The 20,027-nt window shown below is 38.5% G+C and overlaps 1 protein-coding gene across 1 annotated transcript in view; it reads left to right on the plus strand.

Moving 5' to 3' along the window:
* ZC3H12B (zinc finger CCCH-type containing 12B) overlaps window positions 1-14,077 on the plus strand; it is a 79,307-nt gene extending 65,230 nt beyond the window's left edge. Inside the window, exons 3-5 of the mRNA XM_030305323.1 lie at window positions 10,468-10,702; window positions 11,369-11,475; window positions 12,657-14,077. Of these exons, the coding sequence (XP_030161183.1) occupies window positions 10,468-10,702; window positions 11,369-11,475; window positions 12,657-14,077 (1,763 nt within the window). The remainder of the gene's footprint in view (window positions 1-10,467; window positions 10,703-11,368; window positions 11,476-12,656) is intronic.
* Window positions 14,078-20,027: the final 5,950 nt, after the last annotated feature.

Genomic DNA, 20,027 nt, shown 5'->3' on the forward strand with positions numbered 1-20,027 from the left:
TTTTCCTTCCCTTTCTATTTCTTGGAATAGCTTCAGAAGGATAAGTATTATCTCTGCTTTAAACGTCTGGTAGAACTCCCCTGGGAAGCCATCTGGTCCTGGACTCTTATTTGTTGGGAGATTTTTGATAACCAATTCAATTTCTTCACTGGTTATGGGTCTGTTCAAGCTTTCTATTTCCTCCTGATTGAGTTTTGGAAGCATGTCCGTGTTCAGGAATTTGTCCATTTCTTCCAGGTTGTCCAATTTGTTGGCATATAATTTTTCATAGTATTCCCTGGTAATTGTTTGTATCTCTGAGGGATTGGTTGTAATAATCCCATTTTCATCCATGATTTTATCTATTTGGGTCCTCTCCCATTTCTTTTTGCGAAGCCTGGCTAGAGGTTTGTCAATTTTGTTTATTTTTTCAAAAAACCAACTCTTGGTTTCGTTGATCTGCTCTACAGATTGTTTAGATTCTATATTGTTTATTTCTGCTCTGATCTTTATTATTTCTCTTCTTCTGCTGGGTTTAGGCTGTCTTTGCTGTTCTGCTTCTATTTCCTTTAGGTGTGCTGTTAGATTTTGTATTTGGGATTTTTCTTGTTTCTTGAGATAGGCCTGGATTGCGATGTATTTTCCTCTCAGGACTGCCTTCGCTGCGTCCCAGAACGTTTGGATTGTTGTCTTTTCATTTTCGTTTGTTTCCATATATTTTTTAATTTCTTCTCTAATTGCCTGGTTGACCCACTCATTCTTTAGTAGGGTGTTCTTTAACCTCCATGCTTTTGGAGGTTTTCCAGACTTTTTCCTGTGGTTGATTTCAAGCTTCATAGCATTGTGGTCTGAAAGTATGCATGGTATATTTTCAATTCTTGTAAACTTATGAAGGGCTGTTTTGTGACCCAGTATATGATCTATCTTGGAGAATGTTCCATGTGCACTCGAGAAGAAAGTATATTCTGTTGCTTTGGGATGCAGAGTTCTAAATATATCTGTCAAGTCCATCTGATCCAATGTCTCATTCAGGGCCCTTGTTTCTTTATTGACCGTGTGTCTAGATGATCCATCCATTTCTGTAAGTGGTGTGTTAAAGTCCCCTGCAATTACCACATTCTTATCAATAAGGTTGCTTCTGTTTATGAGTAATTGTTTTATATATTTGGGGGCTCCGGTATTCGGCGCATAGACATTTATAATTGTTAGCTCTTCCTGATGGATAGACCCTGTAATTATTATATAATATCCTTCTTCGTCTCTTGTTACAGCCTTTAATTTAAAGTCTAGTTTGTCTGATATAAGTATGGCTACTCCAGCTTTCTTTAGGCTTCCAGTAGCATGATAAATAGTTCTCCATCCCCTCACTCTCAATCTAAAGGTGTCCTCAGGTCTAAAATGAGTCTCTTGTAGACAGCAAATAGATGGGTCTTGTTTTTTTATCCATTCTGATACCCTATGTCTTTTGGTTGGCGCATTTAATCCATTTACATTCAGTGTTATTATAGAAAGATACGGGTTTAGAGTCATTGTGATGTCTGTATGTTTTATGCTTGTAGTGATGTCTCTGGTACTTTGTCTCACAGGATCCCCCTTAGGATCTCTTGTGGGGCTGGTTTAGTGGTGAGAAATTCCTTCAGTTTTTGTTTGAGAAGACCTTTGTCTCCCCTTCTATTCTAAATGACAGACTTGCTGGATAAAGGATTCACGGCTGCATATTTTTTCTGTTTAGCACACTGAAGATCTCGTGCCAATTCTTTCTGGCCTGCCAAGTTTCAAAAGAGAGATCCGTCACGAGTCTTATAGGTCTCCCTTTATATGTGAGGGCACGTTTACCCCTTGCTGCTTTCAGAATTTTCTCTTTATCCTTGTATTTTGCCAGTTTCACTATGATATGTCGTGCAGAAGATCGATTCAAGTTACGTCTGAAGGGAGTGCTCTGTGCCTCTTGGATTTCAATGCCTTTTTCCTTCCCCAGTTCAGGGAAGTTCTCAGCTATTATTTCTTCAAGTACCCCTTCAGCACCTTTCCCTCTCTCTTACTCTTCTGGGATACGAATTATGCGTATATTATTTCTTTTTAGTGTATCACTTAGTTCTCTAATTTTCCCCTCATACTCCTGGATTTTTTTATCTTTCTCTCAGCTTCCTTTTTTTCGATAACTTTATCTTCTAGTTCACCTATTCTCTCCTCTGCCTCTTCAATCTGAGCCGTCGTGGTTTCCATTTTGTTTTGCATTTCGTTTAAAGCGTTTTTCAGCTCCTCGTGACTGTTCCTGCGTCCCTTGATCTCTGTAGCAAGAGATTCTCTGCTGTCCTCTATACTGTTTTCAAGCCCAGCGATTAATTTTATGACTATTATTCTAAATACACTTTCTGTTATATTATTTAAATCCTTTTTGATCAGTTCATTGGCTTTTGTTATTTCCTGGAGATTCTTCTGAGCGGAATTCTTCCGTTTGGTCATTTTGGATAGTCCCTGGCGTGGTGAGGACCTGCAGGGCACTTCCCTGTGCTGTGGTGTTTAACTGGATTTGGTGGGCGGGCCACAGTCAGACCTGATGTCTGCCCCCAGCCCACTGCTGGAGCCACAGTCAGACTGGTGTGTGCCTTCTCTTCCCGTCTCCTAGGGACAGGATTCACTGTGGGGTGGCGTGGCCGTCTGGGCTACTTGCACACTGCCAGGCTTGTGGTGCTGGGGATCTGGCGTATTAGCTGGGGTGGGTAGGCAAGGTGCACAGGGGCAGGAGGGGCAGGCTTAGCTCGCTTCTCCTTAGGTGATCCACTTCAGGAGGGGCCCCTCTTCCGTGGGCCTCTCGTCTGGGCTTGGCTCTGGAGACTCAGTTTTGCTAATCCTCTGGCGGTTTTCTGGGTTATTTAAGCAGGTGTAAGTGGAAGCTAAGTGATCAGCATGACACGCGGTGAGCCCAGCGTCCTCCTACGCCGCCATCTTCCACCCCATCCAGCTCTCTGCTATTTAAATAAGAATCAAAATACAGTTTAAAATAAAAAAACTGTGAGGGCTCCTGGGTGGCTCAGTCAGTTAAGCATCTGACTTTGGCTCAGGTCATAAAATCACGGTTTGTGGGTTTAAGCCCCACATCGGGATTTGTGCTGATAGGTCAGAACCTGGAGCCTGCTTTAGTTTCTGTGTGTGTCTCTCTCTCTCTGTCCCTCGCCTGCTCACTCTCTGTCTCTCTCTTTGAAAAATAAACAAACATTTACAAAAAAGTTAGAAGAAAAACTGTAACAAGAGACAAAGAAGGACAGTATATAATAATAAAGTGGACAATCCCACAAGAAGATATAACAATTGATTGAAATATATATATGTATACATACACACACACTCAACATAGGAGTCTCCAAGTACGTAAAACAGTTAATAATAAACATAAATAAACTAATCTATAATAATGCAATAATAGTAGGGGACTTTAACACCCCATTTACATCAATGGATAGATCGTGTAAACAAAAAATCAACAAGGAAATGATGGCTTTGAATGAGACACTGGCAACTGGATTTGACAGATACATTCATAACATTCCATCTGAAAGCAGCAGAATACACATTCATTTGAAGTGCACACAGATCATTCTCCAGAATAGATCACATTTTCACCTACAAAACAAATCTCAACAAGTTCAAGAAGAGCAAAGTAATAAATACCATGCATCTTTTCTGACCACAAAGCTATGAAACTAGAAATCAATCACACACAAAAATCTGAAAAGAGTACAAATACATGGAGGTTAAAAAACACGCTACTAAGTAATGAATGAAACCAGGAATTAAAAGAAGTAAAAAAAAAAATACATGGAACAAAAGACACGTAAAAAGATTCTCAACATCACTTATCATCAGGAAGTGCAAATCCAAACTACAATGGGATATCACCTCACACCTGTCAGAATGGCTAAAATCAACAACAGAAGAAAAAACAGGTGTTAGAAGGATGTGGAGAAATCTTCTTACACTGTTGGTGGGAATGCAAACTGGTGCAGCCACTCTGGAAAACTGAATGGAGGTTCCTCAAAAAGTTAAAAAATAGAATCATCCCAGGCATTGCACCACTAGGTATTTACCCAAAGAATACAAATATACTAATTCAAAAGGATACATGCATCCTGATGTTTATAGCAGCATTAACTAAAATAGCAAAATTATGGAAATAGTCCAAATGTCCATCAACTGATAAATGGATAAAGATGCAATGGAATATTACACAGCCATAAAAAACCAGAAATGTTGCTATTTGCAGTTACATGGATGGAGCTAGAGAGTACTATGCTAAGTGAAATAGGTTCATGAGAATAAGACAAATACCATATGATTTCACTCATATGTGGTGTTTAAGAAACAAAACACATGATAATGGAAAAAAAAAGGGAGGGGCAAGACAAGAAACAGATTCTTAACTATAGAGAATAAACTTATGGCTACCAGAGTGGAAGTGGATGGAAAGATGTGTTAAATAGTTGCTTTATGTTAGGAGTGCACTTGTGATGAGCACCAGGTGATGTATGCAAGTGCTGAAGCACTAAATTGTACACCTGAAACTAATATCATACTGTTTTGTAAACAAACTGAAATTTAAATAAAAAGTAAAAATAAAATAAAATAAAATAAAATATGAATTGATAGGATAAAAAATAAAAATTATAACCACCAAAAACCAGTGGGTTGCAGTAAAAGAGTTCAAAGAGGCAAGTCATAGCAATATAGGCCTACCTCAAGATGCAAGAACAATATGAAACAACTTAACCTTGTGCCTAAAGAGGCTAGAAAAAGAACAATAAAGGAAGCATGAAACCAGCAGAAAGAGGGAAATAAATCATATTTCTGATCATAACAGAAATAAATAATATAGAAACTAAGAAAATAGATCAATGAAACCAGAAGCTGTACTTTTGAAAAAGATCAATAAAGTGGATAAACCTCTGCACAGACTCATCAAAGAGAGAGAGAGAGAGAGAGATGACTGAAATAAATACAATCACAAATTGGAGAGGAGAAATACCTACCAACACAACAGAAATACAAATGAGTATAAGAGAAGATTACAAAAAACCATATTCCAACAAATTGGACAACTTAGAAGAAATAGATAAATTCCTAGAAGCATATAAACTACCAAAGCTGAAGCAGAAAAAAATAGAAAACTTGAACAGACTGATAACCAACAAAAAAAATTGAATGTGTAATCACAAAACTCCCAACAAACAAAAGGGTCTTCCAGGTGAATTCCTCCAAGCATTTTAAGACTTAATTCTTATTCTTCTGAAACTATTACAAAAAATAGAAAAGTAACTAAAACTTCCAAATGCATTCTGTGATCAAAACCAGAAAAAGATACCACTAAAAATATAACTACAGGTCAATATATTTGATGAACATAGATGCAAAAAATCCTGAACAAAATGCTAGCAAACCAAATTCAACAATATATTAAAATAATCATTCACCATGATCAAGTGGCATTGGTTCCTGGATTCAAGCATTGTGCATTACTTCATTATAAATCAGTGTAATACATCAATCAATAAAAGAAAGGATAAGAACCATATGACGTTTTCAGTAGACACAGAAAAAGCACTGGACAAAGTACAACATCCATTCATGATTTAAAAAAATACCTTCAACAAAGTAAGTTTAAAGTAAACATACCTCAACATAATAAAGGCCATCTATAATAAACCCATGGCTAGTATCTTTCTCCATGGGGATGGATGGTCAGGAAACAAGACATGGATGTCCACACTCATCAATTTTATTCAACATAGTATTGGCTGTTCTAGCTTCACTAATAAGACAACAAAAAGATATAAAAGGCATCCAAACTGGCAAGGAAGAAGTAAAACTTTCACTATTTGCAGGGGACATGATAACCTATATAGAAAACCTGAAATACTATACCAAAAAAGTGTAGAATTGACAAAAAAATTTAAGTAAAGTCGCAGGTTAGAAAATCAATGTATAGCAATCTGTTGCATTTCTATACACCAACAATGAAGCAGCACAAATAGAAATTAAGGAATCAATCCCATTTACAATTTTACCAAAAACCTAGGCAAATGACCTGTACTCTGAAAACTATAAAACATTGATGAAAGAAACTGAAGATGACACAAAGAAATGGAAATATATTCCATGCACATGGATTGGAGGAACAAATATTGTTAAAAAGCCTATATTACTCAAAGCAACCTATACATTTAATGTAATCCCTATCAAAATACCACCAACATTTTTCACAGAACTACAAGAAGCAATCATAAAATTCGTATGAAACCTCAAAAAATCCTAAATAGCCAAAGCAATCTCAAAGAAAAGAAAAGCAAAGCTGGAGGCATCACAATTCCAGACTTCAAGTTATATTACAAAGCTGTAGTAATCAAAACAGTATGGCCCTGGCACAAAAATAGACACATAGATCAATAGAACAGAATAGAAAACCTAGAAATGAACCCACAACTATATGGTCAAGTAATCTTTAACAAGCACGAATGAATATCCAATGGAAAACACACAGTCTCTTCAACAAATGGTGTTGGGAAAACTGGACAGCAACATGCAAAAGAATGAAACTGGACCATGTTCTTACACCAGACACAAAAGTAAATTGTAAGTGGATGAAAGACCTAAATATGAGACAGGAAATGATCAAAATCCTAGAGGAGAACACAAGCAGTAATCTCTTTGACATCAACCATAGCAACTTCTTACTAAATATGTTTCCTGAAGCAAGGGAAACAAAAGCAAAAATAAACTATTGGGATTCATCAAATATAAAGCTTGTATACAGCAAAGGAAACAATCAACAAAACTAAAAGAATTGAATGGGAGAAGATATTTGTAAATGACACATGTGATAATGGGTTACTATCCAAAATATATAAAGAACTTATAAAACTCAACACCCAAATAATGAATAATCCAGTTAACAAATGGACAGAAGACATGAATAGACATTTTTTTCCAAAGGATACATACAGATGGCTAACAGACACATGAGAAGATGCTCAGCATCTTTGATACAAATCAAAACTACAATGAGATATCACCTCACACCTGTCAGAATGGCTAAAATCAACAACACAAAAAGGAGTATGTGTTGGCAAGGATGTTTAGAAAGGGGAAGTCTGTTGTACTGTTGGCAGAAATGCAAACTGGTGCAACCACTCTGGAAAACAGTATGGAGGTTTCTCAAAAAGTTAAAAATAGAACTTCTCTACTATTCAGCAATTGCACTACTAGGTATTTACCAGAAGAATGCAAAAATACTAATTTAAATGGATATGTGCACTCTGCTGTTTATAGCAACATTACCTAGAATATCCAAACCATGGAAAGAGTCCAAATGTCATTGACTGATGAATGGATAAAGAAGTGGTATAGGGTGTTGGGTGACTCAATTAAGTGTCAGACTCTTCATCTAAGCTCAGGTCTTGATCTCAAGGTCATGAGTTCAAACCCTATGTTAGGCTTGAAAAATAAAAGAAAAATTGGATGCATCACAATTCTGGTTTTCAAGTTACATTTCAAAGCTGTAGTATACAAAACAATATGGTACTGGCACAAAAATAGGCACATAGATCAATGGAACAGATTAGAAAACCCAGAAATAACCCCACAATTATGTGGTCAATTACTCTTTAGCAAAGTAGGAAAAAAATATTCACTGGAAAAAGACAGTCTTTTCAACAAATGGTGTTGGGAATACTGCACAGCAAACTGCAAAAGAATGAAACTGCTCAAAATGGATTAAAGACCTAAATGAGAGACCTGACATCATAAAAATTCCAGCAGAGAACACAAGACAGTAAGATCTCTGGCATCAATAGTAACATTTTTTCTAGATATGTTTCCTGAAGAAAGGGAAATAAAAGTGAAAATAAACTATTGGTACCTCATCAAGATAATAAGCTTCTGCACAGCAAAGGAAACAATAAACAAAACTAAAACAATAAACAAAACTAAAAAAAACAATAAACAAAACAACCTAAGGAATGGGAGAAAGTATTTGCAAATGACATATTTAATAAAGGACTAGTATCCAAAATACGTAGAGAACTTACACAAATCAACACCCCAAGCCCAAACAATCCAATTAAAATTGGGCATAAGAAATGAACAGAAATTTCTCCTCCAAAGAAGACATACTGATGACCAACAGACACATTAAAGATGCTCAATATCACTGATCATAAGGGAAATGCAAACCAAAACTGAAATGAAATATCACCTCACACCTATCAGAATGGCTAAAATCAACAACACAAGAAATAAATATTGGCAAGGTGTGGGGAAAAAGGAACCCTCTTGTGCTGTTGGTGGAAATGCAAACTCATGCAGCCACTGTGGAAAACAGTATTATGGAAGTTCCTCAAACAGTAAAAAATGGAACTACACTATGATCCAGTAATTGTGCTACTGGGTATTTATCAAAAAAATACAAAAAAAAAATAATGCAAAGGGACACATGCACTCCTATGTTTATAGGAGCATTATTTATAGTAGCCAAGATATGGAAGCAGCCTTAGTGTCCATAGATTGATGAATGGATAAAGAAAATGTGGTGTATATATACAATGGAATATTCAGCCATAAGAAAGAATTAAATCTAGTACACTTGAAAGTAATATAACACTATATGTTAACTAACTGGAATTGAAATAAAAACTTACAAAATAAAAACTTAAAAACTTAAAACTTAGGGGCATCTGAGAGGCTCTGTTGGTTAAGCTTCTGACTCTTGATTTCGGCTCAGGTCATTGTCTCATGGTTCCTGGGATTGATCAGGCTCTGTGCTCACTGAGCAGAGCCTGCTTGGGATTTTCTCTCTGCTTGGGATTTCCCCCTCTCTCTGCCCCTCCTCTGCCTGTGTGGTCCCTCTCTCTCTCTCTCTCTCTCTCTATGTGTATGTATATGTGTGTGTGTATATATATATATACGTATATATGTGTGTGTAATGACATGAATGGAGCTAGACAGTATAATGCTAAGCGATTTAAGTCAATCAGAGAAAGACAAATACCATACAATTTCACTCATATGTGGAATTTAAGAAACAAATGAGCAAAGTTAAAAAGAGAGATAGACAAACCAAAAAATTTCCTATCTATAAAGAACACACTGATGGTTACCAAAGGGGAATTGTGTGGTGTGGATGGGTAAATAGGTGATACGGATTAAGGAGTGCACTTGTCATGATGTGCATTGGGTGATGCATGGAATTATTGAATCACTATATTGTACACCTGAAATTAATATAACATTGTGTGTTGACTACACTGGAAAAAAATTTAACAAAAATATGTTTTAATTTTATTTTCTTTTAATATTGAAGGAAACATTTAATATAACAATTAATTTATAATAATGTATCTAGATAATTTGTTTTTATACCAAAGCAGTTGTAAAGTGTAATTTTTAATATTTCTTTATGAAATAAGGACATTTCAAAGTGAAAACTAAGGTCCACAAAAGTCAGGATGTGGTCCTAATGTTAGTTGGATTACTATATTCACCTACACTATATGAAGCTAACTCTTTATAGAATTTGAGAACATATAGACCCTAGTCCTCTATGTATCAGCTTTTGCATGATGTGCCAAATAAGAATGTCAGAATGGCTGTTAGAACTGTGTTGTGGAACTGTCTGCCAGCTTCTGAACAGGGTCACGACCTCCGCCTGAGAGTGGACCCTGCCATTGCTCAAGCCCAGCCTGTATGCTTTCTTTCCTCATCAATTAAGATACCAAAAGGAAAGGGGGTCAGTACTCAACATGGTACAGCTTTGTTTCCACTTAGTTGTGGCTTTCCTTCAGGAAGAAGGGAAAAATGTAAGTCCCAAGGAGTGATGTTTTACCCTCCTCCTGGCAGATACATCCTCAGTATACTGCTCTGTTTTCTTCAACAGTCAAAAGCTGCTGCTTCAGCCAAAAGAAAAAACAAACATAAGGAATGCTAGGATATCAGTGTTATTTCTCACTCTTCATGGTTGTTTTTGAAACTTAGATGTCATTGAGTTCAGTTCCTTCACTTTATTAAAAACTGAAGTCCAGGGGCGCCTGGGTGGCGCAGTCGGTTAAGCGTCCGACTTCAGCCAGGTCACGATCTCACGGTCCGTGAGTTCGAGCCCCGCGTCGGGCTCTGGGCTGATGGCTCAGAGCCTGGAGCCTGTTTCCGATTCTGTGTCTCCCTCTCTCTCTGCCCCTCCCTCGTTCATGCTCTGTCTCTCTCTGTCCCAAAAATAAATAAAAAAACGTGGGAAAAAAAAAACTGAAGTCCAAAGGAGAAGGTGACTTGCTTAATGTCACAATCCAAATTGGTGCCATAGCCAGGAATAAAGGCCACTTTCTCTCTAAGAGCAAATAACACTCATCTATCTAGTACCAACTTCTGTATTTGTAATATGAGGATAATGCTGCTAGTTTCCAAAGATGGTTTCTACTCTGTGGCATATAATCTATATTTTGACAGATCAAGATATTCTACGTAAACTGGAGAAAGAAAAGATTCTTGTCTTCACACCATCCCGAAGGGTCCAGGGCAGGAGAGTTGTCTGTTATGATGACCGGTTCATAGTCAAATTGGCTTTTGATTCCGACGGCATCATTGTATCTAATGATAACTACCGAGACCTTCAAGTTGAAAAGCCAGAATGGAAGAAGTTTATAGAGGAGCGGTTGCTGATGTATTCTTTTGTGAATGACAAGTACGTTTCTTTTAGTAGGCCCTGAATGCTTAAATCCATGTTTCCACTAGGAATAGATTTTCATTTCAATAAACATTTACTGAACATTTACTGTGTACTGTGAATTATGCTAATTGCCATGGGGATAAGAGGCTGAATAGGAAACAAGACTCACTCTTAAGAGGCTCAAAGTGTAGTGGAGAAGCGAAAGAGAACCACACATGTTGTGATAAGTAGTATGGTTAGAGTTTTTAAAATTGCTTTGTCTACATGAAATAATAGGAAAAAAGCCTCAAACAGGACATAACGTTTGAGATGAAGTTTACATACAGAAGAAAGAGGATTGCTGGGCACTACAGGTAAAAAGAATTTCATGAATAAAGCTATAAAGATGTGAAAGTAGGTTGCATGTGGGGGGAACCAGCAGGCATGCTCGTATGGTTGAAATGTATAGTCCACAGAATGATACACTGGAAAAAATCATATTTTTGGTGTGTGTGTGTGTGTGTGTTCACGTGGGAATGAAGGGAAGAACTGCTGGCTTAGCAGGAGATAGACCTGAGGCAGAAAGGACAATTAGAAGGCCATGACAACAGTATAGGAAAGGAGTAATGAAGATCTGAACTCCTAAAAAAGGGTAATGGGGATAGAAAGGAAGATATTTATCTCTTGCTTGTTTGCTTTTAGATTTATGCCTCCAGATGATCCTTTAGGACGCCATGGCCCAAATCTTGAAAATTTCTTGAGAAAGAGACCTGTTGTTCCAGAGTACAAGAAGCAACCATGCCCTTATGGTGAGTACCTATGTGCATAACTGAGTTCTATACTAAAAGAAACACAAGGACTATGTGAATACTTACATCTCAAAGGTTTCCCTTTCAAATGGAAAATTGCAACTTGTCTATGTTCTGTGAGTTAAAGTCTGTGTCTAAGTATTCTCAGGCATTTAAAAAAAATCCATAAAAACTGCATGAGAAACACGTAACTAGAATTGAAGGGAAAATTAGTTGCCGCTTGTTTAAATGATACATGTGTTCTAGCTGTCTCCATCCTGAGCAGTGTTGCTGGAGGCAGGGAAGTGCAGAAACTCACATGGCCTACAGAAGCAGAAAAGGCAATGCCAAATTGGATTTGGCCTCAAAAAAGGCTGTGTCTCTCAAGTAGGTGACTGCACTCTCTGTCAACTAATAATACCCTTTTCTTCAGATCTGTATTTTCCAGTTTTCTTCCAAACTTCATTTTCATTTGGTTTTTAAAAATATAGTTGTCTAGAGTGCTTTCATGATCTATGCCAAGTCCTTCTGATACAAAGTTTGTGAGCCTAACAATGCAACATGGGCTGCTTGGTCTGAAGCTACTTTGGATGTTCACTCTTTTTGGATAATCATTTGTTTATGTGACATCTTGGGTTTTTTTTCTCAGTTAACATTTATTTAAATTATACGGTATTTTCTTGTTCATTAGCTTCATTTAATTTTTACAATGACCTTATAATACAGGCATAATTATGGACTTCTTTTACAGAAGAGTTAAAATGAGGCTCAGAAAGTAAAGTCACTTACCAAGGTCACATGTCTAGTAAACAACATAGCTGAAATTGAAACTCAGGCTGACTGGCTTCCAAGCCTGTGCTTTTTGCACTGCACTGTGCTGCCTGCTGCTGCCCTACACTGCCTCAGCATGCAGGTTATGCCTAGGCAAAGTTGTGAATTACAGGAAAGTGAAGGCTGTTCAACTGCTCAGTTCTTAGCTTTTACGTTGCAGTTTCCTGTCCAGGTTTCCACTTCTTCCTTCTTCCCTCACAGTGTGTGATGCCTCCTTGGTGTTGTGCTGCCTCTCATCTTTATGGACAGTTAACTTTCTTCTTAAACCCAAATAGTAAAACTCTAACCTGAGTACCCAGTTTATTACAGCAGTTTCTGACAGATTTGCACCAGTATGAGAGAGAGTCTTACCCCAAGACATTATTTTTCAGGCAAAAAATGCACTTATGGCCACAAGTGCAAATACTACCATCCGGAGCGGGCCAACCAACCACAGCGTTCGGTGGCTGATGAGCTCCGCATCAGTGCCAAACTGTCCACAGTGAAAACCATGAGTGAAGGCACCCTGGCCAAGTGTAGCACAGGGCTGTCTAATGCCAAAGGTGAAATAACCTCCGAAGTCAAACGTGTGGCCCCCAAGCGCCAATCGGATCCCAGCATCCGGTCCATGGCTGTGGAGCCTGAGGAATGGCTGTCCATTGCCCGTAAGCCTGAGGCCAGCTCTGTCCCCTCACTTGTGACTGCCCTAAGTGTCCCCACAATCCCACCCCCCAAAAGCCATGCGGTGGGTGCACTCAACACTCGTTCAGCCAGCAGCCCAGTGCCAGGATCCTCTCATCTCCCCCACCAGAAGGCCTCACTGGAACACATGGCTAGTATGAAGTACCCTCCAATCCTGGTTACCAACAGCCATGGGACACCTATTAGCTATGCTGACCAATACTCAAAGTTTGAGTCCCTGGGGGACCACAGCTACTATTCAATGTTAGGCGACTTCTCCAAACTGAACATCAACAGCATGCATAATCGAGAGTACTACATGGCTGAAGTAGACCGAGGGGTGTATGCCCGGAGTCCCAACCTCTGTCCTGACAATCGTATGAGCCATACCAGGAACGACAACTACTCCTCTTACAACAACCTGTACTTGGCTGTAGCTGATGGCCATCCTGAAGGCAATTTAAAGCTGCATCGCTCAGTATCTCAGAACCGTCTTCAGCCTTTTCCTCATGGTTACCATGACGCCTTAACACGAGTGCAGAGCTATGGCCCAGAGGATTCTAAGCAAGCCCCCCACAAGCAGTCAGTTCCCCACTTAGTTCTACAAGCCCAGCACCCAGCAACTGGAGCATGTTCAAGCTGTCCTGGAGACTACCCCATGCCTCCTAATCTCCACCCTGGGGCAACCCCCCAGCCAGGACGTGCTCTGGTAATGACTCGGATGGACAGTATTTCTGACTCCCGCCTCTATGAAAGCAACCCAATGAGGCAAAGAAGACCTCCCCTGTGCCGGGAACAACATGCCAGCTGGGACCCATTACCCTGTACAACCGACTCCTATGGCTATCACTCCTATCCCTTGAGTAACAGCCTCATGCAACCATGCTATGAGCCAGTCATGGTACGGAGCATGCCTGAAAAGATGGAACAGCTTTGGAGGAATCCTTGGGTTGGAATGTGCAATGATACCAGGGAGCATATGATCCCAGAGCACCAGTATCAGACTTATAAGAACCTCTGCAATATTTTCCCTTCAAACATCGTCCTTGCAGTGATGGAAAAGAATCCCCACACAGCAGATGCCCAGCAACTGGCAGCCTTGATTGTTTCTAAGCTTAGGGCTGCACGTTGACATGACACAGGACTTATTCCTTTATACATATATAAATATTCATACTAATAATGCGTCAATGCTAAGATAAAAGTAACTAATAATTTTGTGTTGCGCTTTACAAGTTATAGTGTTTCTGTCATTTGAAGCGCAAAACAACCCTGTAAAGTAAATTTTACTAATCTTATTTTCTACAAAAGGAAACTGAATCTCATTGTGATTAAGTTACTTGCCAAGGTCACACTGCTAGCAAGTGACCAAATCAGGATTCACACTCAAGTCCTCTGACTCCAAGTCCCATGCTTTTTTGCTCGGCACCATGCGGATAATGGAGGACAAAACTCATGAGGAGAGATCTAAAATCAAGAAACTCCCAAAGGATTCCATTATCAATTTTTTCTTAGTTGCACATTCTATATTACAAAGTATTGATAATATTTCTAATTTAGAGAGCAAGAGCATCTGGATCAAATCATATATTGAATTTACCTTTTGGGATTTTTAATAGGATATTTAAAGCTTTTAAAAAGTAAATACATAATTTATTGCATGAATATCTGACCATTCAATATCTTTATTAACCAAGCTATAGGGTCACATCAAAGCTCTAGACCTATATTTCAAACCTATTGTTAGCAATTATATTGCATGCATAACTGTATGTATTTAGTTTGAGATGTTTATGTATCCCCATATAACCTTTTATATAGTGATAATGAGAAGAAAAGCTCTGCACAGTCCTTAGTCTACAGCTGTATAGATCATGAATCTAACTTGATTTTATGTCACATTTCATAGTTTCAACTAGTTCTGAAAGTGAAATTACATGCCAATATTTGAATATTGTTTTCTTAGGCAACAGAGAAAACTAACTGTATTTCCTTTGCACTTTTTACTTGTCAACACTGACAGTTCTTAGCTTTTAAGTCTCTTCACTTTAGCAAATTTGGGATCAGATTACAGCTTTCTTCTTCAGAGGAGCTGATGGACAAGCATAGCAGGTGTGTGCTAGACAAGCACAGAAGAGTTTGACAAGGATGAAGGGATTTACTACCAGACTCCACTTCCCTTTTCCAAGGAGAGATGGCCAAACTCATGCAGCATTAAATGATGAACACAAAGCTGCACTCAAGGAGTGTCTAATGGATACCCTTTAAACTTATGACCTATGCAGTATTCAACATCACAGGATAAAATGTAATGGAGGACAGTGCACAGCCATGTAATCCACTTTCTTCTGCTGTCCACTCTTTGGGCAATAAGGTGGATCATTAGTGGAACAGAATTTCTTTAGGAAACAAAACCAGGGGATTTTCTAAGTGGAAAAAGGCAGCTTACAAAAGGGGATGCTACATCTTTGCTAATAGCTGGTTCAGTTATGCACTTTCCCTTAAAAATTCTTAAATGCGTCACTAAACACACAGGATTTTGGATTGAGCAGCACCATTTGCACAACTTTCTCAGGGTGGAAACCATTGTAGCTAAATGCCTCTTGCATTTATTGTTTTTGTTTTTTTTTTAAGCAGTACTAAATGAACCCCTTTTTAAATCCATTGCATACTTCAACATTTTGAACCATGACCTGCTATTTCTTGAGCTGGAACTTGCTAATTTCTATGTGTTTTTTTTTTTTTTTCATGAAAGTTGAGGTGGCCTGGTTTTGGCCTTTTGTTTCTTCATGAGAAGGTGTGACTGCCTATAAATTTTCTTACCATGAAGCACTCCGCATGTGAGGCTGTAGTCAGGGTTGTTTCTGGTGGTTTGATAATGGCTTGAATGCTGCTTTTTGGTTTTCTGTCACTGTCCTAGTTGATCAAAACTGCACCTCAGCCAGCATTTCTCTTCAGTTAACCACAACTTCATATTCATCTCCTATCCTCTCTGGTCTTTCCATTCCCCAGCATTTTGAGTGGTAAAAGTATTTTCTGTCAGGTAGAAAATAGAGAGTGACAGTTGCCACTGAAGTGCTTGCTATTTCACACAAATACCACTTCATTCCTTCAACTTCTTGGACCTTCTAAATTGGCCCCATGTCTAAATCAGGGTATTTGACACTCTTAGATGACTCTACTGCCTTTCTGCCAGTTAGTTCATCTTCCTAACAAAATGATCAATAGGATTAAAGTATCCACTAGCTGCACAATTTACGGGGAAGCACAAGATTAATCTTGTCAGCTGCAATTTATCTTGAACATGTTCATGTTAAGTACTCAAAAACATTGTAACCTTCTCTCAACACAGGAAATACTTAAGGCAGTGTATGTATTTTTTATTTTCCAAAAGCAATTGTCATTTTTCTCATAAAATGTTTATGAACCAAAGTGGCTAAAAGCAATGCCTCAAATAACCAGAAATGACATTTTGTTGATACAAATTGTATCTCTTTTTTTCCTGATTGTATAAAAACAAATGTACAAAACTCATATTAAACTAAGTTCGATACTGACTTTTCATCATAATGTTTGTGGCACTGTGTGTCACAAGAAAGCAGCCTGGTCATGAGGGAGCGATTTCCAAGTAGTAGCTTATAGACAAAGACTATTTTTCGAGGTTTGTTTATTATTATGCACACAGCTATTATGTGTGCAGTTTCAAGCACTATATTGCATAAGTTTTCTTTAGCTTGTTAAACTTAATATGTCCCTGCAAAAGGGATTTTGTGTAAAAAGTGTGTTAGTGAATAATCTGCAAGAATCTATAAATGGAGCTGTACAATTCTGAATGCATAAATCTAGTGTGGTTTTTAGTGAAGTTATTAGAGAACTTTTTTTATACCGAGGTCTGTATACTTCTTGACTTTTCCATTTTGTCTTTAATTATAAAACAACAAATACAAAGAAGAATTGGAACTTCCTCAGCTCTCTTGATAATAAAGTCAGGCTTCCTTCCTAGGGTTAAGCATATGTCCTTCAGAATACTTACCTCCAAACACTCAGCAGAGTTACTACACAGTGTTTTGTGTGGTTTTCAAGGAACAGTGTATTTTGCAAGAGGTGCTTTGTACTTTTAAGTTTTTTCACTGAGTTACTGAACTCCTAGCAAGTCGGTGCCTGTTCAAACCTTAGATTTTGTAAATTTTGTGATTCTTTTTTTGTAATTTTGTTGTTATTTTTATTTCAATCTGAAGAAGTGTGATTCTGGAGTGGTATGGTGAATCCAGGCACCAGAGCCTTTTCAAAGGTAACATTACAGCCATTGCACTCTATCTTAAAGTACAAGGTATGGAAAGGAGAATGACAGATACCTTATGCAAAGGGTCTATAAAACTTTCCCTCTAATAATATAAATATAAAGTACACACACACACTGCTAGTTTTCAGAACACTTTGAATACCCATTTTTTTCTATTTTAAAACAAATTATCTTTATACGGTAATTCAAACATTGATAACCATTAACCTTTGGCACTGAGCTTTCTTCTAACACAGAAGAGTTCATTTTTAGAGGCACTTAGTTACTGTTCTATCTATGCTGTAAGTGTGGGACTTTGTATAAATGCCCTTTTTGAGGGCCAACAATTTCAATACACTTTTACTCTGTGACCCAGGTCTGACACTGCACAGGGAAAATAATGTTAAGCTATCCAAAGAGCCCTGCTCAGGTTTCCTCCTAACCCTTCTCTGCCTTCCCCTAATTTTCTTCTCCTCAGGTCTAACACTGAGGAGGGCATAGTCTTAAACTGAAGTGGCACTACAGTTAGTTCTCAATGGAAACCAAACCAGTTCATTTTGGGAAACAGCTTGCCTTTGAAAAGACTTAGCATATTCAATGTCTATCATATTGTAGCTAGCTATATACATAGGCAGATTGACTATTTCTAGTCCTGGTTTGTATATCACTGAGCTATAGTACTTTGCTTTATCCATTTGTGGGATTAAACAATACTGTTTAATGGTTGTAAACTTTTATAAAACCTCTTTGGGTTTTTTGTTTGACCCAAACATAATGTAAGTCTCAATGACAAAATACACAAAGCCAACCAGAGTTGAGTGGAAATATATCCTGTCCCCAGTTTTGTCTACTCCTATAATGCAGGTGCAATGCTTTGCAATGTTCTCACTAGCATGAATGTGCTATACTCCTTAACGAGGTTTTAATTTGTTTCACTTATAATCATGATTGAAAATGCTGTATCATTGACAACAATGAACTGTTACCACACTTATTTTCTGCATAAACTATTTGTCTACTAACTACTAATGCCTGTGTTTCTTTAAGAACATCAACAACAAAAGCCATATTACACCTACCTATCTATACACACTCTAGTTAACTTCTAAACTTAAATTTCTATCCTTGAATTTAAATAAAAACTTGAAACTACAAAAAAAATTCTGTCCTTGGGACTTGCATCTTGAGATAAGCTGTAAGGAGAGGGATCTCTCTGAATGAGTTCATCTGAATTTTATCACAATAAGCATATGCCTTCTTCTATCTTTGTATACTAACACAGCTCCAAGTGTTAATCATCTTGTGTTTCCCACAGGGCTGGACTGGGGCCAGGCCTCCACTCATGGGTCAGAACTAAGTGGAGGCCTCAGGGCCCAGGCTTAGTTTCTCCTCTGAATATTCTCAGGGCCACAGAAATACTCTGTTGGACATTAGCTAAAATATCAGAGCTAGAAGCAGCCTGGCACCCTATACGTTACAGAGAAGTCACAGGTGGAATGCTCAGCTGCATCAACTCCATCACGTTATAGGTGTGGGAACTGAGGCTACAAGAACTGAAGAGATTTGACTAAGACTGAACAGGGAGTTAATCGCAAAGCCACTACTGGAACCACAGGCTTCATTGCTCCCAGGCCAATGAGCCCTTTATTACAGTGGTGTCTGCTCTTCCCTCAGGCTTTTTAGGAGTTTCCTACCCTCACCCCAACCTCCCTACCCCATGCACAATCCAGGCCAGTCCCATTCTAAAGGAAGAGATGACCACAGTTGCTGCAGGAGAGCCCAGCCTAAGCCTTTCGAAGGGGCTATTCATAAATCTGAGAATATTTCTTTTATCATCTTTTTGGGACTAAGAGTGTTCATCTCTCCTTATCTTTTTTCTGCCTCCTTTCACATTTCTCAGGCATACATGTATTACGTTTTTAGAACCAAATAGTGACCTGGTCTATACTGGGCTAGGGAAGGACAGAGGAAGAGTACAGTTCCTGTCTTCTAGAACTTGCACTCACATGAGGAAATGAGGCACACTTACAGAATATGTTAATAAATTAAGACTTTCTTGGAGAGCAGTGGCAGCCTGAGTGTTTGGGGAGTGGTAGAATTCCAAGAAGTGGCAATTCAGTATCCAATGTCTCTCCCTAGTAATAGGTGGGAAATAACTAATTTGACCATTTCCTTCTCTAGCTCACCTCTCTGGCCTCAGGACCTATCATGTTCCAATTATCCTGGACTCTTCACTGGTGCCCCAACACGCCATACTCTTTCTTATCCCTTTCAAATTTTTACCTTACTTCTCTGATTTGCCTTTGAAGACTCACTGATAATGTTACCTCCTCCATTCAGCTGTCCCACCTCCTCCATCAAGCATTGTTAGTGCTTATCCAGTGGGATCTTGAACAATCCTTCTATCTTATCACTTGTCATTTTTATAATTATGTTGGCATGCAGACTCCTCTACAAATAAGGCAGTTCTTTAGAAACAGAAACTATGTTCTTCACAGATAAATTATCAGAAGGGGTGACTCTCAATTACTGTTGTTGAATTAACAGTATAATCTACATTTCCTTCCCTTGTTCCCCAGTTAAATGTGTACAGTCCAAAGCCTTTTTCTAATCCATCTCTGATCTCTAGTCAGAAAGAAAAGGTCCAAGAGCACTTGCTTCCTGGCCGGTCCTCCCTTACCCCTTTCCCTCACCTGACTCAACCTCTGACCCCATCATCTAAAGCAGCCCTTCCCAGAGACCTGGCTTCACAAATCCCAGGTTTCAGGACTCCAGCAAATAATGGCCTTTGACTCTGGAC

This window comes from Lynx canadensis, chromosome X, assembly GCF_007474595.2.
Source record: "Lynx canadensis isolate LIC74 chromosome X, mLynCan4.pri.v2, whole genome shotgun sequence".
In the NCBI taxonomy this organism is placed as follows: Eukaryota; Metazoa; Chordata; class Mammalia; order Carnivora; family Felidae; genus Lynx; species Lynx canadensis.